Raw genomic sequence first — 20,409 nt, forward strand, 5'->3', positions numbered from 1 at the left:
TATTGCTTTTGGAGATCCATGGAGCCATTTTCATTTGAGTATCAGTAGAAGCCTGTTGCAATATTGTTTATTGATGGCTCAGAATCCATAACAGTCCAGAATTATGACGTTGAAATACTGATGATTAAAACCTACTCTCTTTCAAAATCGGGAGGCATGTGATTCAAACTCAGTTATATTTGTAAGAGCACTAATATTTCTTCTTAATAATATTACTAGATAAAAAGATGTCACATGCTGCATACTCCCGTATCTAAGACCATCAGAGGGGGATGAAAACCTTATATGTATATATTTTCTTCACAAGGACATAAGGTTGATCCGAAAAGAGGGAAAGAGTCTTTGGCTTGCAGATCCCATGAGAAAACCAAGCAGAATTCACAGATGCCTGGGCAAGCATGAGCCTAATGTATTTGGCCTTTGGGATATAATTTGTGCTTGTATTCCAGATTCTCTCTTCTGGAAAATTCAACCAAATTCCAGCAGAAACAAACAGTATATATATATATATTCCTAACAGGCATTATTCAGTCCACAAAGATAACTGACGTAGTAAGGGCTTCTGTAACTGTTGTTCAGGAACAGCATTGTAAGATCTTTGGTGGATCTGCTGAAAGGATGCAGACTTCACTGGCTCATAGAAAGTGCATTCTCTTTTTTCTTAAGATGGAAGAAGGGACATGCTATGGTGATATATAGCCTAAGAGATAGCTACAGCCCAGCTTTCTTCTTTTGGCACAACAGAACAAAAAACTAAGATTTCCAGGAACTATCACTAAAAAGACACATGGAAGATCTCCTGCTCCATTTTCTAACACATACTTTGTATTTGCAGTTCCTGTTTAGAAAGGTAATATGGCCTCATTCAGTTTAAAACAATGGCATAAGTCAAATGTGGCTCCTGAGGACTAAGTACCAGAGCCGCACGTGGTGGTGTGGATGGAATCACAGTTTTCATTAGAGGTATACTAAGTGATCAAATTCCTTCATATTTTGACTAAAATAGATAATTTCCACACACACTTTGAATAAATTTTTGGCATAGTCTTGGAGAGAAATTTTTGTGGTAGAGAGGTTTTTTTTGGCCTTTTTAAAGTTCAGAATCAGATTAGCTTAATGGATAATCTTTTTGTTTGTATTTTCTCTAGCTTTCCTTATCTGTATCTGTAAAGGGAAAATTTGCCCTACAGAAGAAAATGCTATTTTTGGTGTTTGGTTTCTTGTGTGCATGGTATGTGGGGAAGGGAAGCTTAGTTGAAGTTTGGAAACGTGTAATGACTTAGTGTCATGTATGTTCTAAGAAAATAAATAAATAAATAAACAAACCTGTTCATTTTCTTCAATTGTACTAACCAGTTTGGTTCCAGACGTCTGGGCAACATTATTAATATCTGAGTATTTTGGGACTAATGAATATTTCATCCCTCTCATCACTTACCACTTTCACTACTATAAAGGGTGTTTAAATCAGGTCATCAAGCTATTCAGTATTCTCATTGATGCCATATATAACTCTTCTCACTAAAATAATGCTTTCATGTGTGTGCCTGGCAGATATCAGCCCACCAGCACAAGGTGTGGATCACAGGCAAGTGCAGAAAGAATTGGGAGATGTAATTGTACGACTGCATAATCCTGTTGTGCTGACACCCACAACGGTTCAAGTTACCTGGACGGTAAGTCTTGTGTTATTATTACCTTAACAGTACTTTCATTTTGCCTATTTATCCCTGCAGTTTTTTATACCATACTCAAAAGCTCCAGTCTTGACCCCAGTGTGAGTGCTCTGATAAAACAACATTATAACAGGCATATATATGTGGTAATGAAATGGTCTTTTATTTTCTCTTTCAAGTCAGGTAGGTTGAAAATCTTCAGCATTCAGCTCAAAAGTGAGCTAGCTGTCTGACTAGAAAAATACGATAAAAATGAATATGGCTAACACCATAATCTAAAGGATAATTGATCTGCAGACTCACTACTGTGCATGTCAAAAAATAATCAAAGTTAAATATCAACAGGAAATTGCTGTATGAAAAAGCACTTTCCACTTCAAGGCATAGGGACTTCCAACAATACCCTATTATGTGGTGACTCTAAAATGCAAAAATAGGTTTCCTATAGGGCACTTGTAGTGCAATCAGAAACACATGGTGCTGATGCCTGATCCACTGTGTAGCATCTGTGTTTTTTAGCATCAGCCTTACCCACAGTCAGTGGATATCCTTTCATTAGAATCATTTTGGCAGTAGTCAATAACTTTTCTATTTCAAGGGTCAAACTACCGGGTAGAATTTCTAATATAGTGTTTGGCTTTCAAAATGCTATGTTTTCCTTCCTGAGGCTTGAAGGAAAGGATTTGTAACCATAGGAGGAGAGAGTTGCCAGGGTGCTGCATGCCGAGTGTTTTGCTCTTGGGGTATTTTCCCCAGAGGAAGGAGAGCCACAGGCAGAAGAGCGAGAGAAATAGTACTGCATGTCACTGAAACAGTTGTATTGTCTGGTATGAAATCTGCTAATGGATTGATCTCAATACTCAGGGATTTTCTTCTACATGTAATATTGCTAAGAGGTTAATGTGTAGAGGGGGTTATGCAACAGGAGATAAGTGTGGTGATAGATTATGTATTATAAGGATTACTGTTGGTTTTGCACAATTTAGCCATATTTACGGGAGCTTATGCACCATACTTGCTCTGGCAGATTTTGGTGGTTGAAAGGCCGATTAAAATAAATAGAGAAACCAACAAATTTGTCTTTGTTAGAAGATTATTTAGAAAATGTGTCATAGCACATTGCATTCAATGTCAACACACAGCTTGCCTTTCTAAAAATGCTGTATGCTTCAGCTACATCACTCCAGAACACACTGGCTAACCTTTGTAGCAAACCCTTTGCTCAAGCAGATATTTGCCCAAGCAGGTGGGTCAGTAGTTAAGAAACCTTAGATGTTAGCAACCAGGAAATGCAAACCTGGCTTACATCTGTACGGTGCTCCTTTGAGTCCTTTCTTGGATGTGACAGTTATCAGAAAAACAGTTTCATAGGCTTGCCTTTGCTTTAGCATATACTACAAAAGGAAGCCCCAGTATAAACAGAATTCAGTTTTATGCAATGTAACCAATATCATTATATTATAATGAAATCTATATTTATGTGTGTGTGTATATCTCTATCTAAAAGAGTCTCTTGGTGTCCCTACTGAACAAGTAATGAGTGAAGAAAACATGGTCAGGTAAAGGTAAATTGTTAGGGGTATCAGCTTATTCAGAAGATCTCTCAAAGCAGTGACCCTATACAATCTGACAAGCATATAGGCCTCTGCAGAGACCTTTCAAAGTGCCCAAGGGAAGAAAGACACAACAGAAGATCTCTGGAACAGCTAATTAGAAACTTTCCAGCAACCAGAACAAAACCAATTAATTAACCATAGTCTCTAGGAAAAAAGCCACTCTATCCAGAGAATAAAGTTCCCTCTATTGCTATAAAATGGCTAGATAGTACAGCTATCATACAAAAGGACAGAAGCACCATGAGAGTTGTAAGACTCCTTGTGCTGACTTTCTGCGATTCAAAGAGTGAATGCCAAGGAACATCCCTGGTTATTCAGTTTCTGGCGTCCTGACTCCCAGTGAATTAACACCAATTTCTCTTTTCTTTCTGAAAGGGTTTTGGGTTTACTTTCTCTTTGATTTTCAAATATGAGTTTAAACTTTCAGAAACAGTTCTCTGCAGGTGTGTTGCAATGTTAAAATACACACAAATGTCTGGTTTACAAATTCAGTGTTAATAAAAAAGAAGTGTCATGTCTGTTAAATTTATTCCTCTTGTGCATAGGTTTTTAAAGTGTGGCTGTAATTATGAGGTCACATACAGGATCTGTTCTTCATGGAGCTATTCAACATTTCTTTTTATCTTCTTTATTCACTCTGTGATGCCAGGTCTTATTAAATTCATAGCATTGAAGCCTTGCATTGAATAAAATATTATTAGTTTGTCTCACATGCTTCCTTATCTGTCATGCTCTCAACCGTAACATTTGTGTGCTTCACAAATAATACTGAATTTAACATCAGGATGATAAAAATGTGTCATTATCCTAAATTTACACACAGAGAGGCAAGGTGCAGAGATATTTATTGCTGATGAGAGTTACAGAATCAGACATGCCCAGTGTTATCAAATGGCTAATTTTCAAACTTGGGTCTGATTTATTTTCACTTTTCTCAAAACATTTTGCATTGGAACAGCATATTTTGTACTCCAAGCACTTTTTTTTTAGCTGACCTCAACTACAGTTAAGCACTTCTAGCCTCACTGGGCATTAAACTGAGATTTTCATTAGTGGTCAGATGTAAAGTTTCCTAGCATTAGAAAGGAGCCCTGTGGCACAAGCAGGAGTGAAAATCAGTTCTTCATTATAGGAAAAGAATTGTTGCTCTGAAACCCTGACTGCTTTCTGGGCTGCTACCAGGCAGAAGGATAATTTATTTACCTCTGTCTTTTAATTTGACATTGATTTTAAATGAATGTAATTCACTGGAAGCTTCAGGAGTCAAGTCCTTTAGACAGTCTTCTAGTGTACCGTCACCTTTTGTCTTGTTCCTGTAGGACAGATAAATGCTAGTGCTGTTTGAATTTCCAGGGATTACTCTGAGTGTGTTATGGTGAGTTCAGCACAGTGTGCAAGGTATTCTCTGCAGATGGAGAATTGCTGTGAGTATTGATGTGGGAGGAGAGTATTTGTTAGGATATTTTGGGGTAAAAGTTTACATACTACACAGCATATTGCAAGATCTCTTTAGGGGGCAGATTAGCAGCTTTGTCTGAAAGGAGCTGATATTTGCAGCATCAGCTGCATTATGAGTTTCTTGCTATCTTTTTAACAACCTAATAGTTTAAATGAGTGATCTAGTATGCTTTGAACCTGTTTCATGTTCAGCTGTGGTATGTACAGATTTGAACATGCAGGGAAAATGGGTTTCCTGTTCTGCAGAAATGGAGAGTTGTTGTCAGTTTTGAGATACCTCACACACTATGTATTCATGGTAAAAGAAGGTAAGAAGGAGCATTGCCTTAAAGTATTAGGTCAGTGCTGAGAAATGCCTATCCAGTAATTGTTCTCTTCTACCTTTTAAAAGACCATCTGCATTTTCCCCCATCTGTCTTTTGAGGGAGAAAGTGTATCTTTAGATCAGCAACTGGTGCAGCTCTTCTGAGTGGATATCGCTGCTGCTTGTACAGATTCAAGAGTAGTTAAGAGTGTCACAGGAAGACTAGAAATATTCTCTGCTCCTGGTATTCAGCGCAAGAGAGTTCCTGCAATTTCTGTAATAATGCTAAGTACTCTGTATAAGGAAGTGGCAGCCAGCAATAAAAAAAGGAAAGAGAGAGAAAGAATAATTACAAATGATTTCATTCTTTCATTAAATCATGGTGCATGTTTCTGCAACTCTGCCTATGTGTGAACTTGCACCAAACCTATTGAGTTGTTAGATGCTTAGCACAGATGAATGCAGTTCTTTAATGCTAAGAATATTTTTAGTAGCCTGCTGTTGGTGTGACACATAATTACCACATAACAAATGGAGGGAACGGTGAAGTCACAGACTCTGTATTGTATGTAAGACTGTATGTATATGTATATATACACATATAAACATATGTATGTATATGCGTATACATACTTATAGAGGTACACACATATACATGTGTATACATATATGGGAAACATGCTTGTCCTATACTTCAAAAACACCTCCAATTAATCCATGTTATTATCCAGGAGTAGTTTTTTAGTAATCAGAAAAATCCAAACAAAACAAAAAATCCACTTTTCTCCATATGTGAAGTGACCTTTGCATAGTTTCCCAACATTTTGACCATGTGAATGGCCCTATTGATTCAGACTAGCTTTAAGTCAGCATGAGAAATAGCTTTGTATCCTCTCCTTGACACTGAATACAACTGAATGGTTATAGAAAACATTAAAAATATGCATAGTATTTTCTTTCATAAGTGCCTTCCCAGACCCTGACAAATGGAATCACTGTCAATAAACTAAAATTCAGTCAGCTCACTCAGCCCTGTTGTAAGCAAACATCTGATTGGAAGCTTTGTGAAACTTATGTGAGTTTATAGCTTCCATATACATGACATCCTTGTTGTAGCACTGTGTTTTGTTTTCATGGTCCTTTTGTTGGTTAGTCTTTTAGATTAGGAACTTAGAAGTGTAGCAGAAAAAGTATACTTTGGTATACTTTATGAATACTTTGAATATTATGAATGCTTCGCATATTGCCTGTATATAAGTAGATAGATGGAATCAAAATTAGTGTGCTGTAAGTATGCTGTAGGGATCCATTTCTTCTCAGTGAGTTTGTGAGTTTGTGTTTCTACCATGCCATACAAAAGTTTCCATCCTGTTTCGTAGCAGCATACTGTCACTGTTCAGCCTAGTCAACTCTGAATTTTCAGATATTGTCCACTAGGCAGCAGTCAGTAGAGATTAAAAGCACAGCAATGACAACATGGATACTTCTAACAAAGTTACGTTGCCTTTCAGTGTAGCTTCTAACTTGGGTAGGAATCGAACCCAGTGTTTGATTATTAAACATCATAGCCTTCTGCTGTAATTTAGGTTGATAATCTGTATTACAAAGTGAATGAAAGTATTATTCTTGCTGAATTTTGTAGTAAACACAAGATTCGCAAAGTCTTTATGTCCGTAAAACATTTAGTTAATCAAAGTCAAACATGGATAAAAACAATTTACTCTGATTTACAGACTCCCTTCATCTGGAAACAGCTGGTTAATGTTCTTCTTAAAAACACAGCTTGATTCTTTCGGTATTAACAAGCTATTATTGTGAGTTATATCCCTCTTTCAGTGCATAAATTCACTTAAAGTGAATGCAGAGAAGTTTATAAAATGCAAGCTTAATGTTGTTGTAACATATGTTGCAAGGTTTTTAACAGTGACAGTTTTGATGAAAGACATTTCTGCTTTGCTCTCATAAATAAAGCTTTCTTCTTGCTTGCCCTCCTTTTTAATGCCTAAGAATCTGTGTCCCCTCTGAATGCCCCAGTAAACTGTAACACTATTATAGAAGAAGCATAATAGACCTGGTTTGTGTTTTCAGCCTTAATTTCATTTATTCTTAAGTAAGACAAATGTGCCTCTAATTCTGAAATACTTCTGAGCTAGCAAATTGTCAAGAGTGGAAAAGAAATCCTACTTGTTGATCTTAGCTAGAACCCATAGGTTTATCAAACAGCTATTTGTATAGTCTGGCTGTTTGTGCTGAACTTTCTTTGGCTCTTTATTTGTTGTCTACAGAAGCAGCTGGGTTTGGTTTGGTTTTATCCATCGAATTGGTTTGATTGTTTTTTGAGAAAATTCATGCAAACATCATAATACCTCAAATCATTGTTTCATGCTTCTTTTTTTTTTTTTTCCCTAAGAGATAAAACACGTTTTCAGTTTTTCCTTCACACAAATCCTATTTATAGTTCCTATAGGTTAGCATTGTTAGACTTCCGTGTATGGTCCAATCTTGAGTTTTGCTTGCCTAACAACGTATGAAAATATAAACCAAAACCAGCATTCCATCTCCATCTGATGGCCTGAGAGCATCACAGCCCCGGGACGTAAAGAGATGGCTTAGATTGTGAACGCAAGAAACAGCACATGTCCTTAGAAGCTGTTTTCTCTGCATCTGTCTTATGTTTATTTTACTTCCCTGTGCATCTCATGAAAAGATGAGCTGTGAGCCAAGTAATGACTAACTGAAAGCATGTAGGGTATCTTCAAAGACTTGTCCCTTTCTGAGAATAATTTGTTTTTCTTTTCTTCTATTTCAGTGCATCAGTAGCCAAGATGTGCTTAATAAGTTTACATGCAGTAAGCATTATGCCAAAGTTCTCTTTGCATTATTTGTTGCAGAGGTGGGGCCTTGTTTTGTGATTTAAGGTGGTATTTGTCATGGTATATAGAGCCGGGGAAAGTAAAATAAAAATATTCTATAACAAGTAATGTGAGAAAAATGTTCTTTAGACACAACCAACAGTGACTTACAGGAAGGCAGTTGGATTTTTTAATTAAGCACTTAAACAACTGTTCATTTTCTCTTTTTCATGAGGACAGAAGTATTCTAGGGAAGTGTCTTGCTTTCTTTTTATACAGTTTTGTTACTTTAATACATTTATTGATGTGTTATTTAATGCCATTTCTAGGTTGACCGCCAATCCCAGTTTATTCAGGGCTACCGAGTGATGTATCGCCAAACATCTGGCCTACCTTCTCCAGCTGTATGGCAGAACTTGGAGGTCAAAGTCCCAACTGAGCGCAGTGCTGTCCTTGTCAGCTTGAAAAAGGGGGTCACTTATGAAATTAAGGTTCGCCCTTATTTCAATGAATTCCAAGGAATGGACAGTGAATCAAAGTCTGCTCGTACCACAGAGGAAGGTTAGTAAAATGGTCAGAAAAGCATTTTTCTTCCATTCCTAACACTGAACATTTTTTGTTATTGTGTGTTATGAGTATGTTCAGCTCTATTTCTTCCACACATTTTCTGTTTGTTATATATAGGCTTGGCATTAGAATTCAATATCATTATTATAATGTTCAATTATATATTATTAAATATAATTAGAATATCCAATATAATTATCAGAATTCAGTATATTAAATATAATGTTTGGCTTTGTACTATTAGTGTTCCATGAGAAAGCACTGACCAGTCCTGTATTGTTCTGGCTGTTACATCCTTCTGATCTACTGGTGGCATTGGGTCTTCCAAAGTGTGCCCTGCAACCGTTCTTTTATAGCCAGTATTGCTGCAATAAAAGGCTTTGGTCTTTACTTTGAAGACAAAACTAATAAATGAAACCTTTTACAGAGTATTTCATATTAAGAACATCTTTCTGAATGGGTAGCAATGTAGAGGAGCAGTTTGTTTGGGAAATGGGGACTGGTGGACAGATATTTGACTAGTCTGAAGGACCTCCAGTCTCAAGGTCAGGCCACTCTGTTGTTTCTCATCAGAGTTCATGAAACTGCCCTATTTAGTCCTTCAGAGGATTTACTTAAGTACCTTTCAAGGCTCTGTAAAACATTCAGGATGCAGACATATTAAACAGTTTACATTACTGAAATGCACAAGCATTTATATCCATAGCATGTACCATGGTATATAATTTTCTAAAACATACACACTCCAGGCCTGCTTTTTTAATGAAAGGTAAAGGAAATGAGGTGAGATACAAGCTTTGGTTGTTTTTTTCTCTTAGAAATGTACAAGAAACCTATCTGTAGGCCTATCTAATGTATCCTCTCCCTGGAAAGTTTCACCTGTAAAAGTGGAAGAATGATCATAACAATGAGAGTTCATCTTCTATCTCATTGATTTCTTTCAAAACAAGGGAAAGAAATACTGGTGAAGTATAAGAATGCTCCTGCGGTTTTCAATGGGTTTGAATGCACACTTTCCTTCCTATCGAAGATGCATCTCGATCATTTACAGTGGTCTCCTGAAGTTCAGTTTAGTGCTGATTGCCAAGTATTTCTTAATTCTAAAATGGATTTGCTTATTACTCACTTTTCTGTTTGATTTGTTATGATTATTACTCAACAAGTAAGTAATCATGAAGATAACTTGGTTGCCATTCATACTTTCTCAATGAGAAAATTCAGTGTCCTGCAACATGTAGAACACCGTGTAGGAAGGCGTTGTTCAAGTCTTATTTAGAATTTGGGACTTCGTGTTTCCCATTACTTTCTTCAGACTATCAAGCCTAAATCAGTTGGTAAAAAAAATCTTTTCTGGGTTCTGAGCAAAGCTTTAAAAAATCCCAAGAAAATGGAAAGAAGTTTTCTACAGGTGCAATTGCTTTTCTAGAGTCAAGATGTAGGATTTTGTCCCCTCACTGGCAGATATTCTTCTTGTCCAATTTTAATTGATTGGGATTTTTTTATTATTTATTTAGTTCATCTGTCTCTTGCTAAAGGTAAATTAACAACTACTGAAAAAGAGAGAAGATTTTGTACCTTCTATTTCTATAAAATACTTGAGGAATGACATTTTCTTTGATAAACCTCATCTCCCAGCAGAGCCTGTCACATAATTTTCTACTTTAAAGGCCACTTTGTTCATGTGGAATAACTTTCCACATAGTGATAATTTAAAGAACTTTTCTTGCCTACAGATATGTATACCTCTCAGCCTAGGATACGTTTTGTAGATTAATATAACCTTCAAGGAGTCTGTTTACAACTATCTCTCTCAAAACAACATCAGCCTATAACATGTAGTATTACCACCAGACAAATGTCAGCCCCTGCAGATAAATCTTCCTCTTGTTTAGGTGATAAAGTTAAGTGCTTCCATGAGAAAACTGAGACATTCAGTAGATGCATTTCTACATGTGTTTTCTTTAATTTCTCACAGTATATTTGCAATTATATTGTTGTTTCTATATTAAAAAAATAACATCATCTGGATATTTAATGACAGTGGTTTACTTCATGTCCAGTGAAGGAAGATGGCAGTCTCTAAAGCGATCCCAGTTGCTATGGTGCCTGTGGTTCCATTTTGAAAAAGAGCTTTTTTAGGCTTGACATTTAAAAAATGTCAACTATGCTATATTTAGAAAATAATTTGGAAAATTGATACATGCATTGGAATTTTTTGTTGTGACATCAAAACAAATAGCTCTGGTAAAGCCAAAGTAGAACCGAAAAAGTAGTGGCAGATTTCTGCTGGATTAAATTTTACGTGCTATGTTACTTCTGAGGTCTACCTCCAAAAATCAATTGTGCTGCAGTTAAGACTTTTCCTTTAGATCAGACATTTGTCACACTTCAGTATCCATCCATCTCCTGCCTCTTTGGCCTTGTGAAAGTAACAAATGGAATTCTGTTTGGCTGCCTCTGGAAAAGATGAGCAGCGATTTGGGTTCTTTCATATCTGTAAGAAGAAGCTGAGCACCGGAATAATTGACCTGTCAAGAAGCAGGCAAGGTGTTCTCCACAAGCCAGCAGCAAGGGAAATGAGAAAACGGTTTAAAAAATGTTATTTTTCAATGTGATCTATTTAATAACTGCAGCAGTGTCAGACGAGGGCCTTAATTTATATCATGGTGCCAGCTTACAGAGTGATATTATCAGAGAGAGGAAACAGAACTGTTGTGTACACGTATGCGTATACACATACGAAAATGAGCTAAGTAAAATATTTTATTTTATCATTTTCACCATTTCTTTCACACTTGCTCTAAGGATAGTTCATTTCTTTCTTTTTTTCTGTTTCTGCAATTACATCCACTGTTTTAAATCTCTTTTGTGGAGTAGTATTTGTCCTGTAGATTATTTCTCACCACAAAAATATGACGGTAATAGAAGACTCCTTAGTTTTTATCAGCTGTAACTGCAAATTCCTTCTTGCCTTAGTGAAGCTCTTAAAATGATACTTTCAGCTGCGTTCATCAGCTGCAATTTTAATTTTGCTTCAAACTTCCTATCTATCATCCAAAAAAGCCCCAAACTACCACACACTGGTAGAATATTAACTAGAAAATTCATGCAGTTTAAATGCAAAGACAAATGAATACAGTATGCTTTTCTTTAAATGGTACAGTATTCATTTTACATTTATTTAGAATTTACTCTCCCCCTTCTCTTTCTTTCCACATATTCATATATAAGAAATTATATTTCTGAATGTGTTTGAGGATGAAAGTAAATACATTTCAGCAAGTTGTTCCATAACACTTAGAACCAAAAATGAGTTACATAGTGCTAAGCGTTGTCATTTTAATGATTATTATTTTCACATAAGATGTTGTTCTAATTAATATTGCACCCATGCATTTATTCATGGTTTGGTTGCTATTAAATAACTTGAAGACTTTTAAAATGATAATTTTTTTTCTGTGTGGCTAATTATTTCAGCTGCCACGAAATACACAATGCAACTATTAACTTCACCAATTTTATGCTTTGCACAATGGCAAGGAATAGACCAAGGCCACCCTTCGGTGCTTCACTTGAGCTGGCTAAGAGTCAAATTGTCCACAATACAGCCCCATTTCCCCCCTTCAGTACAGTGTTTCTCTGTGTCATGCAAGGTCACAAGGACTCTACCAAGCAATACTTCCTTTGCAGCTGAATCAGCATCTGAAAATGTAGTTGACAAAACATGCAGCCTCACAGGACAGTAATGCATGTGTTATTTTTCCTCTAAAGTATTTTTTCTGATGTAATCTTGTATGGTCTCTTGTCCCCACCCCTGATATCATTGTTTTAAGCTGTGTAATTCCTGCAGCAGGCTACTCCAACTCTTCAGGGTTACCAGGGTAAGGATTTTAGCCCAGTTCCATGGGCCTCTGCCAGGTCAAATACTGAGGAGCATCTGAAGTAGGAACACAGCCAGTCTCAAATAGGCCGCAGGGAACAATAAGGAAGTCTGAATTGACTCAGGAGACTGGAATAGTCCTGATATCTGTGGCTGTGTTTAGTTGTATTAACCTGCCAGGCTTTAGCACAGTTGCCTGTGGCTCTCTGCTTCTCTGAGAAGCATGGTCCAAGGATGTTCATGCAGTTAGGAATATCTGTTAAAGATAAGACTAGAGTCCTGTTGTCATGGAACTTAGCAGTGAAGGAGTCCTCTCTGAATATGAACACTCTAGACTTGAGGACTGGAGTCAGGGGACTGTGACACATGATGTGAGATGCCCAAAACCAGAGGGCTATCCAGATTTTAAATTGGGGGCGGGGAACAATAAATATTTTAGGTTTTGGTACAAGGTCTACTATAAGTCTCCGAAATCAGCTTCCATATTTCATATTAGATGTTTTAAGGTCATATTAAAAGTGATCACAAATACATGGAAGAAAAGTTCCATAAGGAGTTATTAAACACAAAGACATCACCCTGGAACAGAAAGTATCTAAGCAACAGGCTTCTGTGAATTGGAAAATTGTCCTGGAGAGCTATCACTGTATGCTTGATTTATTAATTCACACTTTCCTAGCCTCTTTCTATTAGTTTTATTGAAGACTGGATAGATGGACTACGGTAAATGGACTAAATGGATCCCAGGACCGGTTCAGTGCAGCTTTTATGGATATTTTTTTTTCCTCAGGGACTATACATCATTAATACAATACATTCGACTTTGGTGACTTGGCTTGCCACTGTGGTGGCTTTAACACTTGCCTAGAAGAATGGGAGAGGAGAAACGGGGCTGCAGGAGGTCTTAGGTGACTGAGGGCCATATGCCACGGCCCTCTGCCATGGCAGCTATAGCTATGGTGGGAGAGCCCCCACGTGGAAATACAGCAGATGCTCACAGAGGGGACTTTTCTGTAACGGAGCTGCTGTACCACTTCCCAGACATGTGATGAGCCAACAGAAGCACCCTGCTGCTGGTGTAGCTGTAAGAGGGTTTTGCCAGCAGAGCTCTGATCACTAACAGCTATAATTTTGTTTTTCCACACTTCCAGCCAATGTAGCAGGGCTGGCAAGCAGTTGTCTTGTAGATGTGGCCTTGATAGGCAGTGACCAGCCAAACAGCTGTGAATGGTTGAACTGAACAGGACTCTGAAGAGAAAGCAATTTGCTTAGGGAAAAGAGGACATAAGTATATATCTGACCTAACTCAGCACCTCCCCTGTTCACTGGTATTTAATGTAAAGCCCTGAACACTTTAACCCTTTTCCACCTAGGACTTGCAAGGTTTTATGTTTGAAACTGTTAAGTTAATGTCTTCCTGGAGAGCAAATAAAGATCCTTAAATGCCTGCCACTCAACGTTATTATTAGGCCATGTGGAAAAAGAAGAATTGAAACACTTTTCAGGCCAGGTGAAAAAGCCTTACATAATGATTTACTAAGTAAGTTAGCCTTACTAAGTTAGGATTTAGTTGATATGCCTGTAGGTATCCATGTATATTACAGAAAACAAATGCAAGCGTGAGAATAATTCCAATGCAAAACTAAGAAATGATAAATATAAATAAATGAGGAGTGATTTGTATTGATTCTCCATTGCCACAAATTCCACACTGTCATCCAGCTATGCTTCTCTTCAGAAAGGTGCTTTTCAGGATTGTCAGTGCCTAACAAAATGTGCACACCTTGGCCTGCAGGGAGTGTGAACTTTATCTACTGTCTACTTGCTCTTACACTGCTTCAGCAAAATTTGTGCTCTAGCAAATGGATTAATGTCTTGCTTCTGTTTGTTCCCTCTACTTGCTGTAGCTCCGAGTGCCCCTCCTCAGTCTGTTACTGTCCTGACAGTTGGAAACCACAACAGCACAAGCATCAGCATCTCCTGGGATCCTCCGCCTCCAGATCACCAAAATGGAGTCATACAGGAGTATAAGGTAGAAATAATGTCTAATGGGAGAGTTATGTGTGGAGGAAACAGCCTGCTTGAATTACAAAACGACAGCGCTGTTTATGGATTTAGATTCTGACAGCATTTGCAGCTGCCCATATAATTGTATGGAGACTGCTTGTTATATCAAAAGCAAAAATGAACTAGATCTGGAAAAGAGCTGTAATGGCCAGCTGGTTTACAGTACTTCTCTTTCTTGCTTTTTCCTGCTGTGGGTGAAGGAGGATTTTTGTTAAGGGCCTCTGCACTCCCAAGGCAGGTGATGAAGTCCCTGTCTCAAAGTGCCTTCAGTCTGACAGAAAAGCTGCCAGAAAAGATACCTCTTCTTTCCTCTGCAAAAATGCTAATCCTAACACTTCAAGGTCAAAGTCAAGGACCGTGGCTCTGGGAGAATACACAACTTCCTCCAAATACCCTCTCTGTCAAGATTCACAACTTAAAGTGCTAGGTTATTTGCTTTGAGGTCGAGCACCACTGCTATATCCAGAGTTTGTTATATGACAGTTGCCTGTGTTGGTTTGATTTTTTCCTTCTTTGTGGCTGTGGTGGCTCAAAGTATCCACTCCCTATATATCACCTTAACTTTTGCTGTAGTCTGTAATTCCCCACTAGGCTCACTTTTGTACAGGTATATTTTCACAACATGGCAACAGTGCAGTGTGTTATTGGGGGGGAGTATGACTGCGGAGGATCAGGCAAGGTTCAGCATTGTCACCGGCTTGTGACATGGAACACATCATTAAGTAATTTTGCTGTGGCTAACTTGTATACCTAGTGTGAAGTCTTTAGTTGATAGAGCAAAGCAGCTTTCTTGAGAGTCCCGTAAATGGTGGAAGTGGTGGATGCAGCTTATTTCACACAAAAAGATGTAATTCTTTTCCACCGCTGTTTTGAGGGAGCACAGCATCTAGAAGAGAGAAGTCGCTTGACTTTTAAATCAGCTAATGGTTCAGCCTTTTCCAGTCTATCGTTTGGTCAGAGGGTTTCAGTAAATGTTCATAATCATAGAAACATAGACTGGTTTGGGTTGGAAAGGATGTTAAAGATCATCTAGTTCCAACCCCTCTGGCATGGGCAGGGGTGCCTCATACTAGACCATGTTGCCCAAGACTATATTAATGTTTAGCATAGCACTTCTTTTGTTTTGCTTTTCGTCAATATCAAGATTTATTAATCCCATTTTTTATTGATCTCATTTTCATATCAATTAATAGTTATCTTTTGCTTTAATTAATCTTGATACTGACTTCAGTATAAGACAGTATTAATGATCAAGGACTTACAGGCAAATAATTAAAGCCCACTGCTAAACCACACATATGTAGATATGAACCAAAGTGGCTGATGGTTAATAAAATCTGTGTTCCAGGTGAGTGCTCAGACTTCTAGGCTGTTTATAAAAACAGCTGGAGTCACTGCCTCTTACATCCCTTCTGTGTTCAATTAGTGAGCTGGCTACAGGGAATGTAGTGCAAATAGTCTAATAGTTCCTTGAGTATAAAATGACTGCTGAGGTTTTACAGTGCATTTTCTAACAAACTGAATGTAGATCTGTTGATTCTACTGCAAGCATCAGAGTGCCTGTAAATTCATTTATGAATTAAATGCCCTTAATTAGGGGCATCTCATAACTACTGTAACCTAAAACCAGGGCAGACAAGGAGTGAGAGAATAAACACAACAGTTTCTCACCCTAAAGCATTCTTGCCTGAAAATAAGGTCTGCTGGAGCTTAGAAAAGCAAGTATTTCTTTTGCCCTCCAAATCTTCCTCAGTGTTTCACAGAAAAAAGATAAAGTGAGATGAAACACTGAGCAGGGTCAAAAATAAGTGTAAAGAGAGCATTGCTGTTGCTTAAACACATCACTTGGTTGCTGATAGTGGTTCCACCAATAGTGCTTTCTTTTGCTATTATAGGTATGTAGTGTACATGTGGTATCTTTATGCATTGATCTTCTTGAGTGGTGGCAAATGCTTTCTTTAATAATACAAAACCAGTATATGCAGGTAACGCTAATTGAAGAAGAATCCCTAAAAGGTCTAAGTTTTGAAACTTCTTGGGAAATGCCTATGGAAAAATGGAAGAGAGACATAACACTGAATCATAGATCTTTCTCATCACAGAATGCCAGTTGAGATTCCAGAGTGTTTTTTCTGTTTAATTAGAGAGTATTTGAGTCAGGAACTGATACCTGGATTCTTGAACAGTGTAAGTAATCACAAAACCAGCAGTAAAAAGTGAGTTTGTACTTACTCCATTTCAGAAACTTCACATATCCCTGTTGTGCTGTGAAAGGAAGTAAAAAACTATTCTGAAAATAGTTTCTTCTTTAGTACTTTAGAAAGTGATTCAACCTGTGTTTGTATTATTTAGTGTCCTTTTGCTATTCAGTGGCAAACTAAGAATGAAGAAAAAAAGTAGGCTTTTTTTCTAGGAAAGGTTTGGTGGTAATCATATTACTGAACAAGACTCCAATTATTGCATAACGCCTCTTTTTCACTTGGATGATTCTGCTCTGTTCCAAGAAATGTAACCACAGAATTTGTACTCCACAGAGAGCAAGAGTCCAGAGAGGTTTTTGCAAGCACTCCTTGCAGCTGGCTCAGTCCTGTGCTAAGATGATATAGCTTGCGAGGCTAAATCATCCCAATTCCAGCTACTCCTGGGTAGTAACATTGTTAAGAAGTCCAGTATAAGTGATTGTCATGCAATACCTTGGTATGTCATATCTATGTTCATTGTTTATATGTATGAAGAATTTCGTATTTTTTAACACATCAACTTTTGTCCCAGATCTGGTGCCTAGGTAATGAGACTCGATTTCATGTCAACAAAACAGTAGATGCAGCCATTCGGTCTGTAATAATAGGTGGCCTATATCCAGGTATTCAGTACCGCGTGGAAGTTGCTGCAAGCACCAGTGCAGGTGTGGGAGTAAAAAGTGAGCCACAACCCATAATAATTGGTAAGTGAATGTCTGTTTTGTTGTTTTGCTTTGCCCATTTCAACTTTCAGAAATGCTTCCATAAATCACTTCTGGAAGCATAAAAATCCATGGAGCAATAGACGAGTTTTGAATAGAGCTAGTTAGTTAGCTTTTAACGTCTCACTGCCTGCTGATGTCGTGTCTTCTCTTTGTGCAGAATTCTCATAGTCAATGGAGGGAAATGTGTTCCTGAAACATAGGAGAAAATGGAGATAATCTAGTGAAACGGATTTAATATTTTTGTTTTTGCAAATTTACCACTTTATCAGCTTGATGGGCTTATGGAACTGACAGATCCAGCTCCCTTTTCCTCCTGCTCAGATGACTGTAATATTGCCTTACTTATACCATTGGTGCCTAAGGCACTACTTACAGCTGGTTTTCTGAGCATTTGAAGTCAGTGTTTCTCAGGTGTCCCAAGCCCAAGCGGACGAGCTTGCTCTATCAAAGAATAAGTAACTTCTACTCCAAATAGAGAGAGCAAAGGTAGTGTTATCATCCACGCCTTTGAAATGACTTTCTCAGTAGCAGTTTCCATGCTGAATTAATTTCCTGACCTGAGGGAAACACATATTCTGTTTCTTCTGAAGTTGTTCTCAAGTATAAAATATAAAGGCAGGAACAATATAGGAAGGATAAGAACATAGTAAAATATAACATGTTTAACAAAACCAAATGGAGCTGTGCAGGGAAGCACCTCATATGACTATTTTGTTGCATCTGTATGACCTAATTTTGTTATTACGTAAATGGGGTTTTTTTTGCTTCTTTTGCTTTTATTAAATATTTTCTTTCTAGAAAATTTTGTCAAGGGAATGTCCAAAACATGAACGTGTTATGTGTAGAACTTTAGAAAAGGCCATTCCCTAAGCATTGCTTAAATGTTTAATTATATGCGTGTTCCCTATGCATCTAAACAGTATTTGGGGTATGTGAGATTTGAATATATTGTCACTGGAGAAAGAATGAAGAGTGGATGTGAAGATAGCACTGGTTTTTGAAAATGGCAGCTGAGGAAAGGCCAAAGAAAAGAGGAGGGGAAAGTTTTGTAGAACTGAAAGCAAGGAATTGATTTTTGAAAATGAAAGAAACCTGTCCTCTAATAGGCCTGAATTTTGGTCCTCTGTCTAAAGAACTGATGTTGTACAACTAGTCTGTCATTGCATTCTCTTGAGAAGGACTTTTTTCCTTAGAGTTCATTGAGTGAGGCACAAAACACATGGGGCTTGTTCCAGCAAAACACTTAAGTGTGTTGCATTCTAAGCATGTGAGTAGCCTTGTGTCGTGTGACGTGTTGTGAGTTAAACTAAAGTGCTTTGCTGGATGATTCCAAGAATGCTCAGCCCCGCATCTGGCTACAGCCCTTCATCCTGACTTTTCCCTTACAAAAAGTGACTAGTATAATCAAGAGATAAATATGAAGGTATCTGCATTGCTGCAGGAAGGAGAAAATGGATATTAGGATGCAAATAGACTACAAAGGAAAGCAAAAAGTTATTTGGTATTTAGAGACTTAATTTTGCATTGTCAAACTTAGAGTTATATGTATTTGTATCTTAAATGATTCCAGAATTTCTGCTTCAAGCTTGTCTGATGGCATCTCTGCGTGTTTAAGAGTCTTGTGCATGAAATAAAGGAGAGTCTTCTCTGTTTGGGTTGTATTGCTGTTCACATCTTTGCGTTTCCTCTTGGGAACCCAAAGCTGGGTGTGGTTACAGTTACTCTTATGGTCTGTATCTCCCTTTTCTTTAGGTCCCATTTTTCTATTGTTTCTGAATTGCTGGCAGTCATTTCTCGGACACTAAATTTGCTTGATAAAGATAACAGTGTTTAGTTGATACCATTTCTGGAAAATCTGAGTTGATACCAGTCAGTGTTTGACTAAGAATCAAGAACATAAAATAAGACATTTGGTTTTTAGGTAAATTGAAAAAAGAAATAAATACATGGATTAAAAGAAAGCTAATGAATAAACCTCAAAACATCATAATGAATAGGACAGCATTACCGAGTGATTGTATTATAATGTAGTCCTATATGGTCTGATGCTTAGCTATACTATTTAACAGCTTGCATACAGAATGAACAACTGCAGAAATGCTGAATTATGGAGAGAGCAGGTCAGTGATGCAGAAGAGTTAAGCAGTGTTGCTAAACAGCATGACCTTCACTGTCATGAATTATGGAGCCCAGCGTATGAAAAGAAAGATGCTATTCTTAAATATAGGGTATGTTTTTCTAAGAAGAAGGGTTTTTTTTTCTGATAATAACTCATTTCCATGGTGGGTAATCTACTACTGACTTCCCAGACCAATTCTAGATGACAGGCCCATGACAATCCAGAAAGTAAACCCAGGACAATATGAAGCAGTAGGAAGTATATTATTTCTTTAGTTAGAAATTGTATTACTGTTACAGTAATCCTATGCCCACACTTCAAGCAGGACATTGAAAAGTTTTATTGAAGGTTCGAAGAGAATCAAGGATAACAGTTCTGTGATCACTATTGGTATACTAAAAAATTTCACTTGGAAAATCAGAAGTAAGAATGGAGATAACAACAATGTTGGTGAATGGTATAGCTATTATTTCTCTTCATCAGTTGGCCTGTTCAGTTTTACATTCCATCATTGGCATAATAACATGAGGAACAGCTGCAAACTTTCACAGTAATAGGTGCAATTGAATCTGATGTGTCTAATTAATTTTTAGTCCAACAAATTAGTTTTGTTCTTCATTACTCTCCAATGGGAGGAAGACATTATATTTCATTATGTTTTTGTCTTCAGGAACAATGGAGCGTTACAGGTCGCACACTTCCCATGTCTACATTGTAATTAGTTGAACTGACAGCATAGTTACCAAAACACCTGCAGTATATAAAATAGTGCAGTGGTACCCTGGATGACATATTTATTACTTCTGCTTAAATATTATCTAAAGAAATACAAAATTAAGCCATTTTATTTCACCAAACACCAACAATTGCATGAATTTTACCAGACGTCAGTGGGTAACATTCAT

At 37.4% G+C, this 20,409-nt stretch overlaps 1 protein-coding gene across 19 annotated transcripts in view; it reads left to right on the top strand.

The window, feature by feature from the left end:
• ROBO2 (roundabout guidance receptor 2) overlaps nt 1-20,409 on the top strand; it is a 1,066,866-nt gene that overhangs the window by 986,215 nt on the left and 60,242 nt on the right. For all 19 annotated transcript variants that reach the window (XM_061357715.1, XM_061357704.1, XM_061357703.1 and 16 more), the window contains 4 exons: nt 1,555-1,676; nt 8,236-8,467; nt 14,261-14,385; nt 17,193-17,364. In XM_061357715.1, coding sequence (XP_061213699.1) covers nt 1,555-1,676; nt 8,236-8,467; nt 14,261-14,385; nt 17,193-17,364 — 651 coding nt within the window. The remainder of the gene's footprint in view (nt 1-1,554; nt 1,677-8,235; nt 8,468-14,260; nt 14,386-17,192; nt 17,365-20,409) is intronic.

Source organism: Neopsephotus bourkii, unplaced genomic scaffold, assembly GCF_033783945.1.
Source record: "Neopsephotus bourkii isolate Nb327-2 ecotype Australia unplaced genomic scaffold, CSIRO-AGI_Nbou_v1 NB_911, whole genome shotgun sequence".
NCBI lineage: Eukaryota > Metazoa > Chordata > Aves > Psittaciformes > Psittacidae > Neopsephotus > Neopsephotus bourkii.